This window comes from Vanessa atalanta, chromosome 13 (assembly GCF_905147765.1).
Source record: "Vanessa atalanta chromosome 13, ilVanAtal1.2, whole genome shotgun sequence".
Classification (NCBI taxonomy): Eukaryota; Metazoa; Arthropoda; class Insecta; order Lepidoptera; family Nymphalidae; genus Vanessa; species Vanessa atalanta.
Window position 1 is genome coordinate 6,561,611 of NC_061883.1, and position 26,721 is coordinate 6,588,331.

General features: G+C 33.4%; 1 protein-coding gene across 3 annotated transcripts in view; it reads right to left on the reverse strand.

The window, feature by feature from the left end:
- Nucleotides 1-538: 538 nt before the first annotated feature.
- LOC125068518 (protein alan shepard) overlaps nt 539-26,721 on the reverse strand; it is an 80,167-nt gene continuing 53,984 nt past the window's right edge. The window contains exons 2-10 of one of the 3 annotated variants that reach the window (XM_047677707.1): nt 18,375-18,605; nt 9,031-9,311; nt 8,868-8,926; nt 8,080-8,204; nt 6,497-6,691; nt 6,267-6,413; nt 5,735-6,004; nt 5,469-5,507; nt 539-5,330 (exon numbers count right to left, since the gene is read on the reverse strand). In XM_047677707.1, coding sequence (XP_047533663.1) covers nt 5,196-5,330; nt 5,469-5,507; nt 5,735-6,004; nt 6,267-6,413; nt 6,497-6,691; nt 8,080-8,204; nt 8,868-8,926; nt 9,031-9,311; nt 18,375-18,509 — 1,386 coding nt within the window. In that variant the 5' untranslated portion in view covers nt 18,510-18,605 and the 3' untranslated portion in view covers nt 539-5,195. The remainder of the gene's footprint in view (nt 5,331-5,468; nt 5,508-5,734; nt 6,005-6,266; nt 6,414-6,496; nt 6,692-8,079; nt 8,205-8,867; nt 8,927-9,030; nt 9,312-18,374; nt 18,606-26,721) is intronic. The other 2 variants (XM_047677709.1, XM_047677708.1) reach the window with 2 other exon arrangements.

Here is a 26,721-nt window from a genome sequence, read left to right on the forward strand (position 1 = left end):
AAGAATTAATAAATAAGGAAAATAAAATATAAAACTCTAAAGTGATATAATCGTACAAAGCAAGAGGCTAAATCATCAACTAAACTACCTGTTTTAAAATAGACATGTAAAGAAATAAAAAAAAAACAACTCTCAATCTTAATTATGCCATTTTTAAATTGCTTCATCAAAAATCCCTTCCTTGTATTGATTTTTTTTTCACTGGTCTAGGCACACGGTCAACGAACAATTTTACGTAAATATTTCGACTGGAACAAATTAACTGACTGGAGAAACATTATTATTCGATTATATATAGCAAGTACTTTGAAAGCGAATCAGTATTTCAGCTTATAATTTTATTTTGATTAGTCTCAACCTTTCAGCTAGTGTCACTGGTGTATCACTAGTATCACCTTTGAAATTTAAAATAAAAGAAATTTGTTGTATGATTTTCTCTGCTTACTTTGGGCTAACAAGATAGATGTATTTCATTTGTGGGTTTCATATTAAAGATAACTTATATTAAAGGGTATACAGGTTGAAATGATGTACAAAATTTGGTTTTGCTTGTTTTATTTCAATCATTTGCTCTTACAAAATATGTTCAATGCAAAGGAACATGACTCGTCACAATAAAACACGCTTCTTAGTACCATTTTGTTTTTTTTTTTTTTTATTATTTATATATTATTTTAGTCTCCATTCAGCATAACTATAAATAATGCGGGTCACATAAAATGCTCATAGCACAATATAGAAACTTGCAAACACTTTGTAACAAAATAGATACATAACTTTCCTCTATGTCTTTTCTCTGCGAGAAATGCTTTTACACTATTATCATAGTTATGCCAAACCTCACATCATAACACAACGAAGCAACATGTCCCTTAAAAATATTCTTTCTTACCAACAATTTCATCTTTTTTTTTACATTTTATGAAGTTTTATTTTTTTGCATTTCGTATTCCTAGGCTACCTAACTAAATTTTTATCTAAACTATTCTACTATCTAGACTAGTCTGCTGGGTAGAACACCACACTATATTAATACACATTGGACAAATACAATCGTATCGACACTTCCCACTGATTTTTTTCATTTAGTTTTCTTTCTTTACACTTAGTCAACTACATAACAAAAGAGGTGAAAGCAAACTTGTTCAACTGAAACTTATCTCAAAATTGTGTTCACTAATTCTCTTAGTTCTCTTACGCTACGGGAGCAGGACGCGCCCGCGACCGCGCCGACCTCAGTCCATTCAAATTAAATTATTTAATAAACTAACAAAGGAAAGTACCCTAGAGTCGGCTAAGGGACGCCAGCGCGTCGCGCTCCCTCGGAAATATGCTAGGGTTCTATTCTATCTATCTTAGCGTCAAAACATTTTTTTTGCTATACTAACCTATCTATAGTTAAGCCTAAACCCTAAAGCTAGCCTTCAATTCGTCTTCGCTCCGTTAGCTTGTCTATTCACTGTTGCAAAACGAGTCAACATTCACTTAAAACTAAATGACTTATTTTTAAAAACATTTACTTAACACTTCTATTCATCGACATGATTTATTTCAGTTGTATCGCAGTTTTGTTATTTAGGAATTGGTTCCTGAATATGCATTTTTGTGCTTTTAGTTTGAGTAGCTCTCACTATATAATATAACAAATTCTCATCGATAATCTCATTGTAACGTATTTATTGATCACACATGTCAAGAACGTTGAAGTGAGTCTAACTAGGAACATCTACAATTTTATTTTCAGGATTCAATCTTTACATCATGTGTGAAAAATGCAACGATTAGACAGCCACATTATTTCCTTTTAGTCGTTTAATACAAAATACTTTAACCACAGTTAACATTATTACTACGTTTATGAATACGGTAAGTCCTCTTATTACCTGTAAAAATATCATGTAAAGCACATATGCAACTGCTATATTGTTTCTGTTCATTACTTTAAACGAAGCTGAAGGCACTACCATCAAATGAAGTTTATTATTGCTTATATTGTAGGAAGCATTAGAAAAATAATTCACACGAAATTTAGCTTTTGACGGTGTTTACTATACACACTATACACCCTACTAGTCACCTATACTCTGTGTTTTGTATTAGCTTATCTTTACTATACCTGGGGAATATCAATCTGTGTTGGAATGAAATAAATAGTCTTTAATAATGGACACTGAAAAGGATGGGAACATTTTACAGTCGTTTACGACTAAAATAAACGGGACAAAGTAACGTTCGGAAATAGTTAAATAATTTATACTTTTTATAAATGCAAAGCGGAAATATCTATCGGAAGACTGCTTTTACAGGAAGCCACAGCGTACTTCGAACACTAAACGATCGAATTACTTATCTAAGTACCACGCGACGTCTGTAACAGGTTATCGCACTTGTGTTGTTAAATTTCTCAAGAGATAAAGGCGGTATTAGTCAGTTCATAATATTTGGCTTGATCAGAAATTATACAAGTATAAAACTGATCTATGGAGTTTCTTTATGTTCAGTTCAACTTGTTTTGTATAAATCTCAATTTCATTATTTTCCATAACGATAATCTTATGTGTATCTTTTTACGTTTGATAATCTACGTTTTGTAAGGACAGTCAGTCCGCTAATTGAAAGTATTTATGTGTAGTTCACCAAAGGTGTTTTTATTGAGTCGTGAGCTTCTAAAGGAAGTTAGACATGTAGGTACATATATTACGGGTAAGAATACAAAAATCTATAACGCTGTTCCTAATCTTCAAAATCTACTTTATCATTTGTTAGTCGAAAATTCGATCTAAGTCTATCCCTGAAAATTATTGAAACAAATAAAAAATCTACTAATTCGTTCAAAGTCTACGTCATTCATTCAAAACCTGTCTTGTCATCTAATTCAGTTCCTGTATTGTTTTAATATAAGTCTGTTCACAGGTTTTGAATAAAGAAGTTACCGCTTAATCGTCAGTTAAAATACAGTTAATATATCAAACATTTAACTAGTCTTCAGTCCCTGGGTTGTATAAATATTTCCCTACTTCTTACTTGATTTTAATGATTTGTATATTTTGGTTCTGATGAAACTCTTGACGTGCCAAAATAGAATTAAACAGTTGCGATATAGTAGGCTTTTACTCGTACCCATCAACAATGTATATACATGTATACATATCCATGTATAATTTATATATATTCAATATAAAAATATCAAATTTTATATAAAGTCATAAAGTGTACCCAAAACCTACGTGATGGTACAAAATGTGCTCAATTCCGCCAAAACGGCGTTCTTATTTTGGATTTCGAATCCGTCACAATTTATAATGTGGAAATCAATCGTGGAATTTTTATTTGATGTTTTCTAGTGGAATGTGCCGACCGCCTAAAAATAACAACTACAGTTGATTCAGTACATGATTCTCAAAAAAGGATCACTTCATTATTCACGTATTTCAAACATGAGTTTTAACGTACAAAAATTTGTATAGACTCGTAAAATGTATAAATAGACTTTACATACAACTGCTTATTGCTAATGTTGCCGTATCATCACTGCGGCGTTACAAGTCGCAAGCCGCACGCACCGTAACTACCGACCACTCGGCAAGCGCACACGCATCGGTTACACCACTATTGCCTTCGTTCCTCGGGTCTCTATTCGTGTATGAATCAAAACATGGATCAAGAAATAACTATCTGGAGGTTTTGGTATGGTATACATAAATTCAGTCTGTAGTTGGGTTTGGCAACGATGTTTGTATTTATTATGTACTGCGATCGAAATAAAATCTTTAATTACGAAAATATACTTTTAAGCTCCTTTTTAATAACAAAAGCGACAGTTGTGATAGAAACGCGTACAACAATGGCGAGCAGTGAGTAGTGGTTCTCTCTAGTATGAGTAAGATGAGATGAGTTATATTCTATGTAATGCTAACTTTATAAGCGCCACGAGTGACACAGATTAACGGCGCCTGGAGCTGTTACCGTATTTCAAATGAAATTATGAACCGATAGTTTTTTTTTTCTAAAAATGCTTTAAAAATAGGTACTTGCGATTCTTGGAAGACTGCACCAGTATGAATGAATAATGTAGATAATACTGTATAGTTTATATGTATAGTATCATTTTCCAAATAAAACGACTAAAGCACCATGCCAAACACATTTTGAAAAAATACATACATACAATAATCACGACCATTGTCCCACGTGGTGGTCAAAAATACCTACGCCATCTATTTAATGTCTTAGCGAAAATTTAAAATATTTTAATAGCTGTTTCGGCCGTTTTCTTTGTTATATCGATATCTCTTTTGTATTTTAAAAATACAAATTTCTCGAAAGATTTTCAATCTTCGGAATAATCATTTGCACGACGTCTAAACGATGATAAACCTTTTTTTACCATAACATATAAGTCGCTCCTTCATACTTTAGAATTTGGTAGTATATAAATTTGTTTCCATTTGATATGACCTTTTCCGTTCACTTTCCTACCCTAAACCGCGCAGATATTGCTTTCCTTCTATTACAAATATCAATATAAATCAGGAAATTATGATTTCGTTACAAAGAAATTATAAAAACTACTCATCTAATATAGGTTCTAATAACGTTTCGAAAATCCGGATTGCACATAGTTTGTTCAATATCATTTTAAATTATTCTGCAAGTTATATATTACTTTTGTGATAAAAAAAATAATAAAATTTTCTTTTCGACAATAAATTTAAAAATTTAAAATTCAATCAAATTAAACTATGCTAAAATAAATACCTAACTATCTTAAATAATCGTGTCAACATGTTGAAAACCTGCCCCTAAAATCTTACATTAAAATTTTCATAAAACAATAATAAAATTATAATGTAAAAACACATTTAAAATTGCAGCTATATCTATATATCAAATTCCTCTCCTCGAACCGTCAAAAGACCTCATCAAAACATCACAGCGAATCGCACATTCAGCGTAAAGTCAAGAGGATCGTAAAGAAGCCTATCGAAAAAAATAAATAGTCAAGGCAATAGTGCCAAGAAAAAATAGGCCCAACAACTAAGGGCGCATGTGACGCGAGGCGTCGCGCACGTAGCTTTCGATGAAGTCTATAACGGCCGCAAATTAAAACTAAAACAAATTAACATTGTAAAAGTCACAGTTGCTTTGATTTTTGGCTCGTGTACAGTATGAATTGTTGTAGCATGGCTTATGGTCTACTTGGGAGGCGGGTAAGGCTGGTAGGCCTCGTCGGGCGACGCTGCCGTCGACGCGTGCTCGCTCTCCATCGGCATCTGGATGATGGGTGGAGTCGGCCCCGTGAAGTATTGATACGGGTGCGATGTAAAGTACTGAAATTTGAAAAGTAAGATATTATTTATGATTTCTTTGAATCAAATAATAAAGCGAGTGACTAGATTTAATTGAGTGCATCAAGCGATTTAACGGCACATTTGTAAATGCGAGTATTACTGCATATTCACACTCACGTATAACTCATTTTCCGGCCTTAAGCTGTCCCAGTTTACCTGGAAAACAGAGAGAACCTTCAGTCGTTTAGTCTTTGTTTATGTTGACTGATATTTCTTTGTATTATTTGTTTAAAGTAGATATTAAATAATGGCCGGAATTATTCGAAATGTCATTTAAAGCACTGTCGTAATGTTTTATTGAATTATATTGCGGGTATATGAATACTTTTAATATCGATGTTTTAATGCTATTTTAATGTTTTAAAATATTCAAAGTAACTAACGTATTGGCTAGGCACGGTGTCGATTGGTATGTGTGCGGGATGCGGCGCGTGCGGGGCGTGCGGCGCGTGGTGCGCGGGGTGCGCGGGCGGGATGAGCGCGGCGTACGGCGCCAGCCAGGCCGCGGGGTGGGCTGCGTGGTGGTGGTGATGCAGCTGCGGGTGGAACGCCGCTACGCCGTACACGCCGCTGCCGCGGTACACGCCCGCACACTCGCCGCCTGCTCCCGCGCCTCCCACGCCACTCGCGTACACGCCGGTCACACTCATTGCCTGCAACACGGATAGATAGCATTTCATAGTTATTTAATACAATTGTTGTAAATTTGTTGTGCATAATATAATGATGAAATACACAACACTCAACACTACACAATAATCAACAGTTGCTGTAAATGTCGATATTACTTGCCAGTTGCCCTAGGCAGTGTAAGTATAACTGGAATAGAGTGGAAAGCATGAATTTGTATTTTTTAAACTTGTATTCTAAAGTTAAAGTTAAATAATGTCTTTCGTGATATATTTGTTTTAGTACCTGAGTGATCGATTCGTTATTGTCTCGCCATGCTCGACCACCATTATCATTTTGCTTATTATATAAAGCCTTTTTCTTATTGCCACCATCGGCAAACTTAACTAGCAAAGGCTCCTTAGCGCCTGGTATCGGATTTCCATTAAACATCTGAAAATATAAGAACATTATTATATTCACTATTTTAATGTTAATAGCAATGTAGATTTTTATTACAAAAATGTATATCTCACTTGGATGATTTGCTCGCATTTTTCTCTAGACTCCATCCTTGCAAAACCAACTCCTTTGCTATGTCCATGGGTATCCCTAAGGATCCTCGTAGACACCACTTGACCAAACTTTGCCAACAGTTGGTCCACATCATTCTCCTTGAAGTGCGGTGGCAAGTTGGCCATGTAAAGGTTGGTGGGATCTTGTTCCTGTTGCTGTAAAATCCCACGGAAGTTGTTCAAGTAAACATTCCTGATTCTTTACAATACATTAACTATCTTCGGAATAAGAATCAGACTTTTTAACAAATTTTATTTTTAATATAGTTTTTTATTAATGTTATTCTGTTACTATTTAAAGATTTAATAAAACTTTTTTTTCAATAATATGATTTTAACGCAAAATAAACAAATTAATATTTGTTTAATTTAATTAAAGAAGTCAATATGAAAACAATAGAATTAAATAATCCTTCATGTTCTGTTAGTATTCCTCGAGATGTCCAAGGTTATTTCAGAGTAAATTGATATTAGCTTGAAGCTAGCGTAGATTATCTAGACACTTAAGCCAGCTGTGACGTAAATCAGCGGATTGGATCTAATATGCTATATTATTATTATTATGTAGGTGTTATCAACGACATGGGCATATACATCAGCATAGAGTTTATGAAGCTTGTTAAAGTCGCATACACACTAATTTAATATTGAAAGCATAGAAATACCCAGAGCCCAGTAGCGAAATACATTGTTATACCGCTGAAGCAAACGATAATAGTATAGAATTAACAGGATGAAACAATGTCTGAAGTAAGTAAGCGTTATAATTGCGCTGAATTTGCGTAGGTACCATTGAAAGGGTTTGTAAATACTTACAATACGATAATGTCACACAGTTCTGTTTGAGAATACGTTGATACGAAAATATCTCGTGATGATCCCCAAATTAAACTGATAAATGAATGATTAGATACTTTTTAAACCAAATCCTTTATCAATCGCCCGTTTAATGTCAATGATCTGAACTCTGGACCTACGTCAAGCTAAAGAGGATCCAAACATCTATAGTCAATATGTGACTTACACGATATCTAAATATTGATTTCCAAATGTGGAACAGGATATTGATGCTACTATATGCAAAGGTTGTTCAAATCTAGCAAAACATTTACAGTATATTTATAAAACACGGCTTTAAAATGCTTAGTTAAATATCATAGCATTTCTTTAACAGTAAATGGGGAAATACTAAAGCTATAAGTAAGGGTAGGCGGATAATAGGACCGGACTTGAAAGGTTCTGTGGGTCACGATCCAATCAAACGAATCCATTAGCGACATCGAATCATTGTAAAAAATAAATAAAAATAAATTTGGGTAATCCCTAAATTGTTAAGTAAATATTAAACCAATCATTTGATTATTGTTATTAAAATGAATTGACGATAATGGGAGGTCGTTTAAGAAATAAGAAGGTTATTTTGTTACTAATTTCGAATAGTCTTTGAAATGGTATTAATACCGACGTTTTCGATTGTGATATTGGATGAGCGGATAGGGAGCAGGCGGTTAGTCATAATAGTATTACTTGCATGCACAACGTACACGGTTCAGTCTACGCAGGAACCAGATACCCACTTTAGCCATCTGGGCCTGAACACCTTTGGCTTGTAATCCTTTAACAGCAGCCTCCGCAGACGCGATTGTTTCAAAATCTACAAAACCGTAACCTGCGAAAACAAAAATAATATGCGTGTATAGTAAAAAAGTGAAAAAAAAGGTTACTGTAAATTGTCCGTGAAACCGATGATTCATGCTTCGAATAACGGATATCTAATTCAAAAAATTACACTTTACAACAACTAGTAAGAGTAAAAAAATTAAAATGTTCTTCTAATGATTTTAGCTTACTTCAAATTTGAGCAATGGCAGGTGAGAAAAGAATAACACAGTGAAATATATTACGTGCGTTTTCTCATAAATAAAAAATAAAACATCAGAATTGAAATTCGTCCGTGCCGAAGTGCAGTATGGTGATGTTGTTTTGAATGATAAACTAAATACATCAATACATAATAAATAAGTAATCTTGAACGAGGATGTCATAAGTAATGTTTAGACTGAAACTAGTGTTCGTGCATATATTGGAAAAATTCTCACCATAGATGAATTAGTTTAATGAAGGTATATGGTATTCTAGAAAATATTAATATAAATTCAGTTACAAAATAATTTCCCTCTATGGAATTTATATCTTAGGAGATACATACATAATTTAAACATAAAATACATACGTGAAAGCTATGCACAGTTTAATATTAGAAGTATGTCGTGGGTTTAGGAAGATATCTATGATAGTGTAAGAGGAAGAAATGTCTATGAATGCTGATTACCTTTACATTTATTCGTATTTTTATCCAATATTGCTTTTGTTGAAATAATGTTGCCATACCTGAAAATGAAAAAAAAAATTATTGATTGAGAAAGCATCTTATTGGTAATTAAAGTGACTGAGAAGTGCAATATGCATCGTAAATAAAACGTTTTACAACTTACATTTGGCACATTTGGACGAGGTCCTTGTCGCTGGTGTTCTGGCTTAGACCGCGTATGTACAGGTTGGTGCGACTGAGTTGCTCGCCGGAGGCGCCAGTGGTAGAAGCGGAAGACGCTGGTGGCGGAGGCGCAGTGCTAAGGCTAGTGGAGCGAGTGCCGCCCGCGGAGTTGGACGACGAGCTCGACGCCGTGTTCGCTGGTGATGCTGCAGTGGGCACACGCGTGCCCGTCGCTCCGCAACCGCCAGTCATGGTTGTACTCGTAAACTGCAAAAATAAGGTCTACATTACGTTTGACGTCGTGTGTCCCAAAATGAGATCGTTGTTATTTTCTTACTGCTATGAAAATTAAAAACTTTAATTTATTTTTTCTTATTATTATCCAATATAGATAACTTCATTGATACCACCATATTAAAATAAAGGTAATAAAAGAAAACTGATCTTTAATCGTCTTCATTGTAAATTGCATTCGCAAAGACGTGCAAAGGATCAAGTCGTTAGTTATTTATCTGGCAGGTAATGAATAGGGACGGGTAATGAACGCATGTCGATTCCAAGCACGCGCCCTTAATCGACTCGTACGTCGGACAGACCAAGTCAGGAGAAGTCAACGGGTTACGGTATGGATTGCACGTGCTCAAGTCACACTCGCTTACGGGGAAACAGTTACATGAGGTTAACTAGTCGGCATTCTAACCACAGTGCAGGAAATACTTACTGCGGCTCACAAATCAACAGTTCATGTCCTTCATTTAATTAATATTTAAATATTAATTCTATCCAATATGGTGTATCAGAACTATTATAGAATATTCATTAACATAAGATTATAATTGTATAACTTAAAAATAAAACAAATGTAGGTACCTAAACGTAACTAACTAGTGAAGTTAAAAATTGGCTTAATATTATATGTAAGCTATCTATTCTAATTTATTTGCTATACGATATTTTCAACCATGCAATATAATTTAAATATCTCATATGAACTTCTTCCAGGAGTCACGATCGATCGCAGTTAAATGGGATAACTGCGAAACATTCATTCTAGCTGAAAATTTATTCGCACCATTAGTGTCTATGGAGGTACAAATCTACATGTTGTAGTTATTTGCATTAAGTTAACATATTAAACCCATAAAATGTGGTGTCGTTTACACAAGGATGTCTCCTTGTATAGCGGGGCGATAACCCGTGTAAGCGAATTCGCAGTGGATTCACAAAATATTCTCCATGACGCCCACGAGGACGTTATTCTGTAACAATAATTTAGAAAAAAAAAACATTTTTTTTTAATGAGATTTAATAAAATATGTCATAATACGTTATAATACCAATATATGTTTGTAAAAGTGGTTATAGATATTTGTTGAATTCTTTTAAGCTATTGCGGTTACAAATAATGATATAAACACGAATCGTATTTTATATCAATGTATTAAAACAGATATACTGTTTACAAAGTGTAATATAAATTGTCACGACCATATGTAATTGTGTCAATTTAACTTTATTAAGTACTTCGAATATTTGATGTGTTTTTAAATGAATCATTTCGCCCACGATTCTTAGTCAACTCTACCTCCGCATTCGTTTTCAGGTTGAAGTTTTACAAAGATTATGTTACTATTGGACAGTTTTCGTTAAGTTGAGACATGCTTTCTTGGATTGAGTTTCAAAGTTTAATACGATCTGATAGTGGATAAAAAGTTTGTCTTCCCTCTAGGATATACGATTTTGATTAGTTATGATTCTATTATACAAAAAGCAAAACGCTTATATAATATCTATGATTTATATTAATTCATAAATTCACATGTAAGCGATCAGCTAAGGAGGTTGAAATGGCGTAACTTGCCACGATGACATCCAATCATTACTTCGCAAACTTTGACGGGACACATTGAAAAAATATTGGTAAGCGCGTCTTCTCAGAATTCTTTAATTTATTACGTCTCAGCTTATAAGGATAAATCTTTGAAAAGTATTTAACGAGAATTCTGTCGTTTCGGGCTCGTGATGTACGTACTCGTATAACTAAATTTAATTTATTTGCAAGCAATCGTCTTATTTTATTGTAATTTTTTTTTATAATTTGTAAAATAAATAGCAATAATATTTTACTTAAAGCAGCAGACAATATGATGTAACTAAGAATATGGTATAATCTGCAGTATTGAAAATAGTAATAAGTCTTTGAAATCTCTATTTTAATTCATATGCAGTTTTCATTTAAATTCAAATTCTTGTTCAGATCACAAAAGCAAGTTGAATGGATAAGAGCTCTCCGCTCGTCTATTTCAAGGATAAGAATGGAAATTCAATATTCGAATTTAAATATCTTTCCAAAGAATTGTGATATTTTTTAATTGTTAAAATATATAATTAAAAAGATTAAAAATACGCCGTACCCCATACCTGTACTGACAATTAATTAAGAAATATAATCAAGTATTTACAAAAATTAGTAATAGTTTAATATAATGTTACTTTAAAGTTATTTTTAACTTTAGAACCTCGTAACTTGTTTACAGGCTATGCAAAAAAGAAGTTAAAATTTGAGAGTCATTGTCGTCATGACTGTGTAGTGTATTGTTAAGTGTAGGGTGTCAGGATATAGCTAGGGCTTGCAACAAGGCAAGGGCTTGTATAAGAGCTCTCGAGCCCGTTTGAAGGGTTTTATCACCGTTTACTTAGGGAGAATGTCGGAAAATGAAGACTAATTCACAACTTTAAGTGAGTTTACGCGTGGAATTAAGATTCTGTGTGAAATTAATGGGTGTTCTTGAAATTGAGTAAAGTTTCATAGTTACTTATGTGTATTATAAGTTTTATTTGACATCACTAATATTATTTTCCTTAAGAAATCATTTATAATTTTGTACTTGCATTTAGGAAGCTGAGGACAGTTTGTTCTGTCTTATGCGTTAGTGTCTGTGTCTAATGGACTGATGCAGTATGCAAGCCTCAATTACGGAGCAGAAGCAGTATATTCAAATTATTAAGACAGCCATCACCGTTTAAGTTAGTGCCTAAACAGCAAGTGATATTCACTACGTTTCAGATTTAATTACATAAAATGTATCTTAAAATAATTACAGAAAGTTGAAATTGTAGGCTTGAAACATTTTATTTATGAAAAAGCTCAATGTATAACTAAGTGTATAAAATGTTATCAAGTAAACGACACAGCTCATACAAATTGTGCAATTTTTTTATCTCTTTAATGAACTGAATATTCAGTGATAATTTCCCATGGATACATTTTATCTACGTTCCGATTATGCACTTTACTACACGTATACCGCACACAATGATAGAAGCGACGATGACGTCACGCAAGTTGGGGAGAGGGGAGCGAGCGGCACTCAACAGTTGGTCCCGGCTCGATAGCGCAGCGCGTGCGTGCGGCGCGCAACGTCACATGGTCGTCACGCAGCCACGATGCATTAAATCCATTCGTATCTGTGCTCAAACTGACCATTTCGTTCCAATTTAATTAGGAGAACGGAATCAGTGCGAAACAGCCGTTTTTAACGAGTTCCATGAAATTCTGTTGAATAAACACGATAGGAACCGCCTGCTATTCATAGGAAGCTTGACGAAGTGAAACATAAATCCCATTCAATCTATTTAAATTGAGCGCTCCATTTGTTTTATCGTCGATTCAATCGGAGTATCGGTAAATCTATTCTGTGTTGACTATTACGAGAAGCTTTATACGAAGCTATTTGTATATTCAAACTATCAATCACAATATGAGTATTTTCAATTTTCTGTAATCAGTAGATTAAAAATTTGACGATAGACTTTCAACTTTTTTGACTTCAAATTCAGCAATTAATTATAAAGTATGAAACTATTATAAGTAAAGCATAAAATATTGAACAGAAAAAACATTCACCAGCGACTCGTCAAATTTAAATATCCGCAGCTGGTAGAGACTACGTCTTAAAGCCATTATGATAATTTAAGAAAAGAGGCACTCTTGCTACAAAAAATAACCCTTTTTAGTGCGATTTGATCCTAACCCGGTTCTAAATATTGGACAAGTTTCCAAGATAGAGTTGTGGTTTCATATTGTATACGCAAGAAAGATTGTTATTTTCAGCATGAATACATGCTATCATAGTGTAAACACAAATTGGCAAATTGAGCATCACCTTTAATCGGCACTTTAAACTTAGCGTGAAATCCTCTCACAAAACGTTAATCGAGGAATGTTTTTGAGGTTGCCGCTCTCGAGGGGCTAGGGTCCTTCACCTTCCGTCATGGCAGAAATAAATCTAATTCTTTGGATGACAGATATCAGCAAGCCTTGTTTATTTATACTTTCACTCGAAGATCGGAGGGTCGCACATATGGGACATACCCCGCCTTATTGTACAAAAATAAACTATTATCTTCACTGAGTCAACACATGCATAAGAGTTTACTACGGGATCATTTCCTGATCTAAATATAATTTAAAGATAATCTTAACGCCCTATGACAATGATATAAACCCGTCATATATTTTTTTATAAAATGGTAACAATTTTAACAAGCAACCCAGAAAGGTCCTAACGTAATTAGAATAATTTATTTTAGAAAAATGTGGGTAGGGCGATGTATTTAAATATTTCAGCATATTTTTCGTGCATACGATGTTAGGGAAAATGAGCTGCGAAGAGGGCTGAGTGTGTGGGTGTTAGACAATTCCAGCGGATGACGTGAAAATAAATGATTGGATGAATGTGATGTGAACAGCTAATGCATTATTTAGCTGTCGATCTTTCGTACGATACAAAAACGTTATCTGTTTAAGACAATTTTTTTATATCCGTAACATAGGATTACGTTAAAGTGAACACGAGACGCTTGTGAATTACACACTTATGTTGCTTTTTACGAAAAAAAAACATCGATCCTTTTACCAAAAAAGTATTCTCCATTTAAGGTTGTCACGTTCAGGAGAGGGCGCGATGAATCTAACAAGCTGCACGTTGTGACAGTTCTGACGGCTGACATATAGCAGTCATTAATCAGGTGGTCACAGATACTTAACCACTATTAAAAATGCCCGGTCCAATCAAATTTCTAGCTGGTTAATCACTTCCAAATAGCTCATTGTAGTTAATGACAAGGATTAACATAAATAAATATTTTCGAAATATATGGAAGGGCTCCATTCTTTTAGTTCACATGTTAAATTAAAGAAACTAATAAAATTATTTTTGAGTAAAAATTTCTTACAAAAGTGCCAAAATAAGTAGGTATGTTATTTATATCTCTTAAAACTTAAATATGAACATATATATAAATTTATAAACATTTTTAAAGTATGAGAATCACTAAGAACATCAATTGTAAAAGTAGTTTGAAAGTGGTCATAATTGAAAAAATAAACGAAGTTCTAAATCAGTATACCAAAAATAAACGTATAAGCGTTTAAGAATGGTTAAAAATCGAGTGTTGTTTACGGAACAGTGAGGTTGCTGCTTAGAGCCGATGAACAGACCAACACAAAAACTAAACAAAACAAACTTTTAAAATTGATGGCTTTAAGCCTTCCACGCGCATTGTTTTACGGCTCTCCGAGATCATTTAGGATTATAGCAAGATTAAACTTACTTCTACAACACATGTTAGACCGAGGCGAATATCCTGACAACTATAAGCTGGTTTTGTTACTCTTCCTATTTGAACGATAACAGTTATATCTATCATATATTCTTTATATAATCACATTCTTATGATACTTCCATCATAAGTTTACGGCAATAAATGGATTGTATTGAAAAAGTTCGCTGTGACTGAGACGTGAGATACAGAAAATGATAAAAAACTTTGTAAGATGCTTCCAAGTTCCTGTAGTTATGATAATACTGTTAACAAAGAAGTTATGCCATCGACTAAAATAATTCGATTTGTTTACATTATTATTCGTTTCTACAGTATTTTAATTCATTTGATGATCAGTGCTTATTCATAAAAGATTCACTTTTATATTAAGAAGTACATATAGAATGAATAAGCATTATAATAAAAGTTATAAAGGTCTTCCGCACATTACAATAAAACGCAGTGTTACTTCCGGATTAAGCACTATAGTACGGAACATTAAAAAGAGTTCAGCAACGCTCGGCCATGAGATAAATCCTGAAGGAGACGGTTCGTAATAAAACACGTACGATGCGGGGCGCTACATTTTATTTCAGAAAGCGATAAGGACGCGAGAAATTCCTTTTACGAGATTCTTGCGGAGGGGAGGTAGGGGTGCAGTGTGAATACTGTTCGTGTGCGACATCTGGTTTATGTCGGCGTTGGTTCGTAAACTCGGCGAGGGCGGAGCGCCTGTCGGGTCTGTCTCGACGCTCAAATCGTTCGATGCACTGTGACAATGATCAATGTACTGTAATTACTCACCACAGATATATGTTAACGAAAGCTCGGAACTCGAGTATTTTAATCACTAGTGATGTACGGTTCCCCTTCTGTTCGACCTTTATGTTTCGTTATTTATCGGTTTATACTTTATTTATTAGTCTCTCGGTTGAAAGATGAACGCGTCAAGGATTTTTTCATTTTTAATTATTGCCTGTATGTTGGCTATATTATATAAATATGAAATAAAATGTTTTCGAATTCACTTTTGTTATTTAAATTTTCCTAAGACAGCGTATCACTACGGTGACTTTACGAATATTAAGCAATTTTTTATTTCTATTCGTTACTGATGATCGATTGCATTTTATATATTAGAATTTATAGAAACAATTTATATATTTACTTAAAAAAATATATTTATACTGCTAATATAAATGTTTCTGGTATTACTCGTTTATTTAGTTCGATTATTCAAATTTAAATTATTTTATTCAATACATCATTACACTTATTGATAGTAAAAGTAAATACTGACACCGGTTTGGAAAATAAAATACTCTGATCTGAAAAAAAACTTAATAGGTTTTTGTCTAATTATATAATTGCTTACAATATCTAATATAATAAGAAATATAAGTAAAATTCTGTTTTTTTCCTTATTTCTCACATGCATTTTCCTTCACGAAAATGTTACATTTGATTCAAGGCATAGAATCACGCTCTCTAAAAGCGTTCACGGTCCGTAGCCCAGCATTACCGTTTATAGGGGATTGCCCATCAGAGCCGTGTACTGAAGTAGCCGGTAATAACGCTTGTTGCCTTCTCGTTTCCACTTAACCCGAATAGGGTTATGTGTAAATAAGGAAGCTCCAGCGTGTTATTTTTATAAAATGTAAAATTTTGATATTATATCTTCTATTAATGTAATTTAGGTCAATTAAAAAAAAAGTGAGTTATCGTTACTTAATATTTCAACGTTTACAGTCTTGTTTTTTTAATGCCTGTTAATTATTTTATTTAAGTTTATTTTTTGAAATTAAACTTGTTTCGTTTATGTACGTGTCGTTACAAAACGATTACGTATATGAAAAAACGCATCAATTTAAAATGCACTGAATACGCAAGCAATTTTAATTGAATTAATTGAAAACGAAACAATGTGCTTATTGAAAATAATAAACATACGATTAATCTTACTAACTGTTAAACTATTGAACTTCCCGAACTAAGCCGCGAACCTTCCATCAAATGAGATCCATTGACACTTAGTGTTGCTGTATGGACTTTATTATTAAATGTAACTTGTGCATTAACTAGTTTTATGCAAATCATGATACAGACATTGAGTGCTCTGACGAACATTAATCACGTTATACTGTTAATGTTTGTGTTTTGTATAAGGGTTCCGCAGACGCGGTTAGCCGAATTGATGGAGCGAACTTCCCTCTTAATTACGCCTTGCTCTAAGTCTGCCTAAATTAAAGTAATTTCGAATTGAAGTTCAAAATTAAATGTATCGTTTTTATTAAGAACATGAACGTGAAATTGATACCTGTCACGTCGATATTATAAAAAGCCGGTGAAACTGATAAGTTCAGCTACTAATTTATATGGTAATAATAAGTCTATACTAAAACTTTTCCTGATACGCGTTGCATCTTCTGATATAACTTTTATGTTTTAATAGGTTTTTTTTTCAGTCAGGCATTACAAAATAAATATTTCATTTATTAGTACAATATGTAATTTAAAAAATTGCGTACTATTTGTGAAATAAAAATTGATATAGGTACCCTGGTAGAAGCTTTAAGTGTAGGCTTTTCAAATTTTTATCATTTAAGTTATATTTTTATCATGATATCCAGTCCGTCTTGAATAAAAATATCAATTGTTGTTTTATTAATGAACGTTCTTCGAATCATTAAACTTAATAGAAGTATAAAGATATAAATAAAATAAATTGTTATTTAAATTGATGGTTTGTATATTAAATTCTAAACGCCGTTCACGTGTTGATTTCTAATTAACTTAGTGTATAGATAGTTTGTGATATATTGCATAATAATGCTGGACAATAGAGTTCACGCCAAGTTGGACATTCATTGTGGCCGACTATAAATTAACTTATAACTATTCACATAGTTTATTAGCTAAGCTCCCGCTCTTCAACTATGTATCGTGGGAATATAGAGATTGATAGGATGTTAAGCAAAGCCACGGAGACTCGCTTCCGTCAGGCATACATACATTTTACTATAATGAGTAACGCGAGTGACTAAAGAGGTGTTTGTGCAGAATGCAATTACTTTGTGATAGTGTTCATGTATGCTTGTAGTAATGCAACTCAGTATTTGTAATGCGTAACCCTATTTAAAACGCCGTGTTAACAGTCGTATGCGAAGTAAAACATCTTGTTAGAATTGGAATGTCATGAGGTGTATGTAGGTATATTGCATTGTTATTTATGGTTTTGTTTCCGTACTCTTTTAAGACTTCATAATTCAAAAGAATTCATTTGAAATCTCATATTCAACTGTTAAGCCTTTGTTAAACAGGTAGATAAGTTCGGATATTAATATTTATTTACCTTAAGCTTTTAATCCGAATCGAAACAGCAAAAACTAATACTGCTCGGAATGTCTCGGTAATTACCGGATTAAAACTCGCATTAAATTTATGGACAGATTAGTGGTCATTCGCGCCGTTTAAAGTTTTTAAAAGAGAAAATGGTATTTTCAATAATAATTTCTTTAATGCCATGCTTTGCTAATCCCATATCATTTATAATAAGAATATTTTGCAAGGATAACTACCTACTAATGTAAGTGATATGCAATTTTTTGTTTTATGTACTGAACTTCTAAAAGCAGAACTAAGATATGTGTTGGAAGCCCTTATGGTTAATAGGTTTTTACTATTTATAAATATTTTACTAAAATAAATAACGCAATTATTTTTATTTGAATATTCTACCTGGTGTTGCGTGTAAGGGCTCGGTGCCGCCGCGTAGGGCTGAGGTTGCGGCGGCGGATAGCGGCAGGGCTGCGGCGTATACGCCGCGGACCACTGCTGCGTACCGCCGCGGAACTGCGCGCCCGCGCTCGCCATGCGCGCCGCGCACGCGCCCGCGCCTGCGCCCGCGCTCGCGCTCGCGACCGTCACCGCGCCGCCTGCGCCGCTCGCGGAACGACAACCGACGGTACTCTGAAATTAATAATAAAAAATTCATATATAAAAACTACTCATTTACTAAAAGTTGTTATTTTTACAAACAAGGTTGTATAAAACGTTGTATTGTTACTGTGTTGTTTTACAAACAAGGTTGTATAAAAAGTGTATATGTTATCCGGTTTGCCTATCGTAATAAACAGTTTTAGAAATTGGTTAGGAACTTCAACTCCTTTATTTGTGTTAACATGTCATTATGGTATATAAATAAGTCAGTAATTATCATAGTAGATTTGTACATAAAATACAATCAAGTGTCTCATATATTCCAAATTTTAATGAAAAAAGGCCAGATTTTTTACTGAATATTTTTAAAAGAATTAACGAAATTTATTACTTTTCTTAAGCCTTTTCCAATAGTTTTTAAAAAAATTATGCCCTACAATATAAAACGAGGATATAAAAAAAAGAACATTGAGAAAAGCTTTAAAGTGTACGTTGTTTTAAAACGCGCCTCAAGATGCAGTGATACTAAGAAAAGCACTATAACATTTAATACATAGATTGATTGTTCGGTTCATGTTTTAATCAGCCTTAAGATCCACTCTAGTATAAAATAAAAAGGTATGTTGCTCTTTATTCTTAACTGACTGACCACCCCGCTTCCACAGGCATTAAACGAATGAACTAATAATATGATATACTATTAAGACAAAAGATCTTCCCGCTCGTATCGTAATTCATCTTACTGTTCGTTTTTCGTTTTCTCATGTACTATTCCAAACTCTTAAATTTTTTTCGATTTTTTTTTATTCATATCACAAAATGTAAAGAGCATTCGTTCTGCATTTAAATATAACGAAAATACACGTTAAACGTTGGAGAAGAAGTTACCGGACAAGCGACCATTTTAACACACATAAAAAGTAATAATAACCGTAGTTTTCAAATATATATATAAATAGCAGTGTTTTATAATAGTTTATAGAAATAAGAACGAGGCCTTAGAAAGATCTTCGATTTCCACGGCCTTTAATATGTTGCGTCATGTACACTCTGACGTAGACATATGACTGTGAGAGATTGGCATCTAGGCATCTAGTGCTCCGACAGCCGTAACGAAGCGCGTCTTGAAGACTTTCGCAACCGTCTGGTCTACCTTATCATCATAAACGGGCTCTGCTTCATCTTTAGTGCAGTAATTTCCTATATAACGCAATCGCTGCATCGTGAGGTTACGAGGTTATAGCTTTACAAGAAATGGATCTAATAACACTTTAATAAATACAGTGGGCATTATATTGTAAGAAATTCATCTCGAAAATTCTAGAAGCTTTCAACTTGTACTTTTTATTCTTGTATAAATAATGTAAGCATGTTTTTGTAATTATTAAATCTTTTAAGCCATTTAGCAGTCGAGAAATATGAATTACAACATTCAGTATATTTCATATTTGTTATTCGAGGCGAGTGCGTTTACCGAAAATGAGATTTATAGTGGCATTAACAATGTATAATTTCACCCGACGACCCCCAACTTCGAACTTAATTATTTGAGTCACGAAATTCCAAAAACCGTCCGGGAAACCTGAGGGATCAACGACGTGTTTCTTTATTTATTTTTTTCACACAAATAACGTTCTTATTCTTCATAACTATTTTTTGCTACCGTAAAAAACTAGGTGAGTAAGACTGTCGAACGATAAGCCGACAATCCGCTTAGCGGGCGTGGGCGTGCGGTCCAAGGAATTAGGGTAAAATATAGATTCCTAATGATTGTAGCAGTGACATTTCCTTGAGGGTTCCAGGCCTAATACATAATACGGGCTATAAAACCATCGAAACATGATATCTTAATTGTTATATTTTAGTAAGAGGTAAATGAAATGTTGTCATTTATAAAATGCGTTATAATACGTAGTAATATTTTCATTCGAGGTTTTATCCCCAACTGAAACTTTCCTAAAAGTGAATGTTCGCTACGAGTGCGTTAAGGCGGTCGCGACGATTAAGCCAATTATATCTAATTGTACTTACAACTTTAATGATTGAACATTCCTTGGCGCGTAATTTGTCATTATCTTTTATTTTATAAATGTTTTTAGACCTTCATTTCTACTGCATAGACAAAAACTCGACGGATAATAAACATTTAGAACCGTAATAATATTCCGATTCGAGATAATCTTATTATTTCATATCAACCAGAAGTTTTTTGTCTGGTTTTATTTAGGATGGATATAAAAAATAAACCCGAAAGCTAGACCGTGGAGACGCTTGTCATCTAGTGGTAAGGAATATAGCATTTTCTCGTAGGAGATTTAGTTTTATGTCGAGTGGGAAGAATGGCGACGGTAGGTCGCGACAATGTCTCGGCGACGCGCCGTAAGACGCTCCTTTTTGTATCTCAAGGACGATAGGTTTTGAGCTAGATAGGTTTAGATCGAGGGGGTTAGAAATTGCCTTGATCTATATTGTCTTTTGCATAAAACATCATTGATGGACAATTATTATTCATTTGTTCGTTTAGTGAACATTTAAACAATATGATTTGCAAATAACAATTGAAAAACAATTTATTGTATATATTTTGTTTGTAGTTTAAATTTTATTGAATATTTATAAATAGGAATTAAAAATTTAGATATAGTACCCATCGTGTATAATAAACAGTGTGGGAAGAATGTTATGGATGCTCTTAAGTCTTGGTATTTCTCATAAGCATATAACCTTGAGAACCATTGCGAAGTAATTTTATCTTTATTCCTTATTTAAAATATTTTATATATAAATAGTTTCTTAGGATAAGCTGAAGTGTGAACAATTATGATAATATTTTTTTCATAGAACATATTTGTAATTTAAAGGAACATATCGGAATAAGCTCATCAATATCCTTCTTCTTAAAAGGATACTACTACTACTTTGCCTAGTAATAGATTAAAAGTCGTGTTCCTAGTACTATTAAATGTTTCGCATCGATTTACATTATTTTTCATGTTGGTGATGATGTTGCGGTCTCTCGATGATGATGGTCTTCCCATAACATGTCATGTCATGGCAAATAATTAATTATAATATTTATTAATAATCAATCAATCAACATTCGCGACTTCGATTAGCGGTGTATTATATAAATTCGCCAATATACGATCAACCTTTTTCCGTTTTGTTATAATACCTAATATCATTAGGTTTATCTTAAAAGGATCCCTAGTTATCCTTATTTAAAACAAGCATATAGTTTTTCTTATCGTAACACTGACACATAGTAACGTTAAAGTTCTAAGATAAACCTAAAAAGAGGTCATAGATCTCTAGTCCTCTTAAGAGAAAGGTAAGGTATTTCAATATCGACGACATTTCAAATATGTATATCCAGCACAATTAATTGCCAGAAGATGCTTAGACATCTTCATAAAAAGTGATATCATAAATAATAAATTGTTTTTGAATACCGACATTTCCATACATTTAGCTAAGTGAACTGCTTTTGTGATGCTGTCAATAGGTTGATACGCTAGTCATGTCGACTAGGAATTGTGTTGCACGATCGTGATCATTGTATGTTGCAAAAATTTGACGCTAGGCTTACACAAACATATATCTGATCGCTATACTTATTTTTTAGATCTAATAATTCGATTCAGTTTGAAGGGACTATCAAAACGCCTGTCCTAGTATAAGGCCACTGGGAGTGTTTTTTTAGATTGTTTTTTAAAGAAATAAAATTGTTTAAATATAAAATATATTAGAAGAATTTTATTGGCATTTTAATGGTCTCTACTTCAAATAAAAGAGAGTAAAACCAATAAGTTTTACAACATATGTGTATTGCTTGCGGAAGAACGTTTAATGTTGACACTTTAACGGCCAGCCAATAAGACGCAATAAAACAGTCCCATGGGCCATGACACATCTTCGGCTACATATAGAAACAATTTAAAGAGATTTACGCAGATTATTCTAGTTAAAGCCATATACTTTCAGTCAATATTGCAATAAATTGTGCAGCAGTCAATAACAAAATCAACGGAGCATAATAAGGAATATTTTTTTTATTATTGTGTAAATTTATAACAAAAGGACTCATGATAGCACAGCTTAAGCCTTGGTGGTTTATGTTGATATTATTGTGTTGTTGCTAAATTGATTTGTTTAAAAATAAAATACATAAATGCATTCGACTCGAATTAAAGATATTTCCATCGTCTTTCTTTCTAAGTACAGTGTTTGATTTCACACGCGACTTGTCAAACAAATTGTTATTTCTTTACATCATGATGTTAACAAAATAATTTGTTTGAAACGCATATATGTTCATATTTTATCGCCATGTCCGACTATATGTCTATCATTCTTGCCAAATTCTTACGAAAAACCCGTTAGATTTGGCTTTTTATCAATTGTTATTGAAGAGTTTTAAATTTTTTGTTATAAAAGCGAAAATAATTTACCTACCTTAAGATATCAAGCTTGGGGTGTTTTTTGTACTCTTTCTTTTATTAATATTATTTATTGTTCTCTCATGTAATTTACCGTAAAATAATATTACTTTTATCCAAACGTAAATCGATCAAAAACTTGATTATGATTGTACGAGTCTATCTTTTATATTTGTCCGTCTAAATTTACTCTACTGGAAGAAATCTTTTCAAGGGATAAGCATCCTTCTTAGTGTTCTACTTAGTTTCCTGTTGTATTTTTTTGTAGGTATGTTATTTTTAGTACGTAGTATAAAGTGTTAATTTAATGAGTGATGTTAGCATTCCGAGTTATCAAACTAATGTCCATACAAAATACATACTAGGTGGCCAGAACGATAGTTTTCCTCGACACAGACTCCTTTGAATTATTAAATATTCTTATTTGTTCGTGTCTGGTATTTTTAACATATTATTCAGTATCGCATGTAACATTGAATTAATATTCTATTGTTTCGATGGCTGTTACTAACCAGGTAGGTAAATAGAATTGTGTGACTGTTGCAACGTTCGGAAGTGTTATCTTATTTATAGCTGGTAACGATATCTGACGTAGGGATGTATTTTTAATGTATTTTATGTATGTATAATGTAGATATCGATAAATTAATATGTGGAAACATACATAGACTTATCATTTCGAGTACTTCATCGAATTCATAAAAATACTCATCATTTTCCGTAATTGCATGCGTTACTAAGTTAATTATCCGATTTAGTTGAAATTTTCTGTATTTGTATCATCGACTTACAATCGGTTGCGCCTTTGTCGAATGCTACAAAAAACTTTAAAAAAGCTATTGCATGCCGGAAATTCCCTAGTATCTTATAATAAATGAATGTTTACTAAATCAGAACAATACAACTGTAACATTTCCTTATACTTAAACTTATGTGGCATTAACACGTAGTATTTGCTATCACTTAGTCGTTTTTTTAATTTATTATTTTATAGCACTGTTAAGTAACAAGGTATAGACGTTCTATCAAAAAGTATTAGAATGAATTAGCACCGAGAAGATCGCTTGACTTTATTATAATATTAGGTGTAGTGTATTGTTATATGTGCAAAAAGAACAGCTTTAACTGTAATAATTTGAAGTATGGGCGGGTTTCTATCATAATTCCATTTGTTGAAGACTGTAAAATAAGGTTTATTATTATATTAGGTAAATAATATACCTTAAAGTTTACGGTTGTTAATCAAATAAGAAATAAAAATAAACATCAACTTATTCTTTAAAGGTGACTTGTTTGTATATTTGTACATGTAAGAGGAAACTATCTATAATGTATTATAATGAAATAATAATTACATACGAAGGTTGTATACCTGTATGTATCAAAAATACTGGCATGTAGCAAACAAAAATTACACAAATATAAATATTTTAAATAAATACGTAATTCAATAAGATTAACAAAATATAAATAATCCGAAGATGAAGAAAATCGCGGTACAAATTAGAACAGATTGCGGAAATTGCGAAATTTGAAAACAAGAATTATTTAATTGTTTCAATCAAATACTATTACGTGGTGCGAAACATCACTAAATGAATTATATCTGTTTAAATAGTGACTGTAATGAAAGATCTTAAGATGATTGTCTTTTCAATATCATATGGCAATAATCCAGGTCAAGAAAGTGAAACTGGCTTGGTGATTATCTTAGATGAGGTCAATTCGTGTCGCTCAGCAAATTAGAAGGCGCCTCAGACATTTCAACCACTCTGGCGTCCACCCCGCCTCCCCGTCCCCCTTATTGCCAGTTCATAGCTGCAAACAAAGCCATGATGACGAGCTCAGTTGTCTTCCCCGAATTCCAAATACCGCCCACAAATTGTTAGTCTGTCAACAATGTAAGTAATTTGTAACGTTTAATCTCTAACGTTGACTACGTATCGATATTAAATTTGCAAGGTTTCAATTTTCCTTACTAAAGCAATGGTCACACCAGGTGATATCGTAATTATTAAAAAAAATATAAAAGCGTAATTTTTTTTTAAATCAGTCGGTACAAAATATTTTTATTTCAGGGTTATTTTAACTAATAAGTCGCCGAAACTTTAAACTCATAGTATACATTATGGAATATAATATGAATAGTAACGCGCTTATTACTTTACTTTTTATTTTTTATACATCTCTTCTGAATTTTCTGCCTGTAGGACATTAAATAGAATAGATTTCAATAAGATGAGTCACAAAAGATTAACCGACGAAGTCAAACGCATCAAAATAAACAAAGATAACTCCACATTTATGAGAATACTTTTTGTAGGCAGGCATCTGTTTTTGTAATGAATAATCACATTCGTGTACAATTAACTGATTGGTATGAACGGAGGCCCGCAACTTTCATGCTACGCGTATACGTGAGGTAATTATTGCATTCAAGTGCGCACTGTTTAATAGATATTTTCTTCACGCTACACCAACTTGAAAGAAATTCGTACAACGTGAATAACAGAGTACTTTTCCAAAGTAGCCTGTTATGTTCACGCTACAAATATCGAAGATATATTGTATCAGAGACACCTTTTTAATAGATTTGGTTTGAAGTACTAAATGCATTTCTTTAAATATGGTACTATAGAATGATGTCAGCCGAGTGTAGCGGTGACGCAGTTGGCACATGCCAACCACATGAGCAGTCGAATGCATTTGCACACAGCGTAAATGGCATACGAACGCATATATTTAATTTAGCTGTAAAAGAATGAAATAAAATTAAAGCAAACCATTGTCGCTTGATTCGCTTGCAAAATGTGCATAGCATGACTGTATCATTTGTGTGGTATAAAGCTCGTGTGAGTGCTAGAACAGAGAGGGGTTATTATTCAGCAGTTTTTGCTCGAGCGGGCGGCACATTTGTATGCGATCCGCTTCGTCGGTGGCTGCCCGCGAGATTAGCGCCTGCCAGTACCTACCCGCTGCGTAATTAAACAATTTCTGCTTTTGAGTTATTACATAGTAGTACGCTACCCTATTCGTCTGTGGAAATATTCGCTCAGCGTACATTTTAGGCTTCATTATAGCTAGATTAAATTTTAAATTGAAACACGCACAGAGGCTAACAGTAAAGTCGCAATATGCCTCTAACCACATAACTGGTCCAAAGCAGCTAGTATGTGTTGCTCGGTAATAAGGAATTTCATAATAGTGGTGCGCTAACGTCCTAACTCAACCATAATGCAAAAATGCCTTATGTACTTTAGCGTGAATGCGTCGTCGCAGAGTGCACACACATACATTGAAAGCGACGCGTGTCGGTATGTGTGTCATCTCGGGTGTAGTGGTGGGTGCGGAATGCGGCCGCGTCCTTCGGCATACGCCGCGCCGGTTCATTTGCACACAAGCGAACGATTCCTATCCGACCAAACGCAGACAGACATTTTATAGCTTCCCAATTTATCATTTAGATATCAACATTTGGCTTTATAGCTTCGGTTGGGCTGATCAGTTACTCTTTGATTGTACATATCCCGTTGGCAGTATTGCCTTTTCGCTTTGTTTTGTAAACAAAGGGGAGCTTCAGGCGTTTTAATATAACTCTTACTTTTGTAACATACGACTATTTGTCATATTTTTACTATAAAACAGCAACTTCTTAGTCTTATATATTATTTTAATAATAAGTGTAAGTTTGTAGTAAAAAAGGAGAA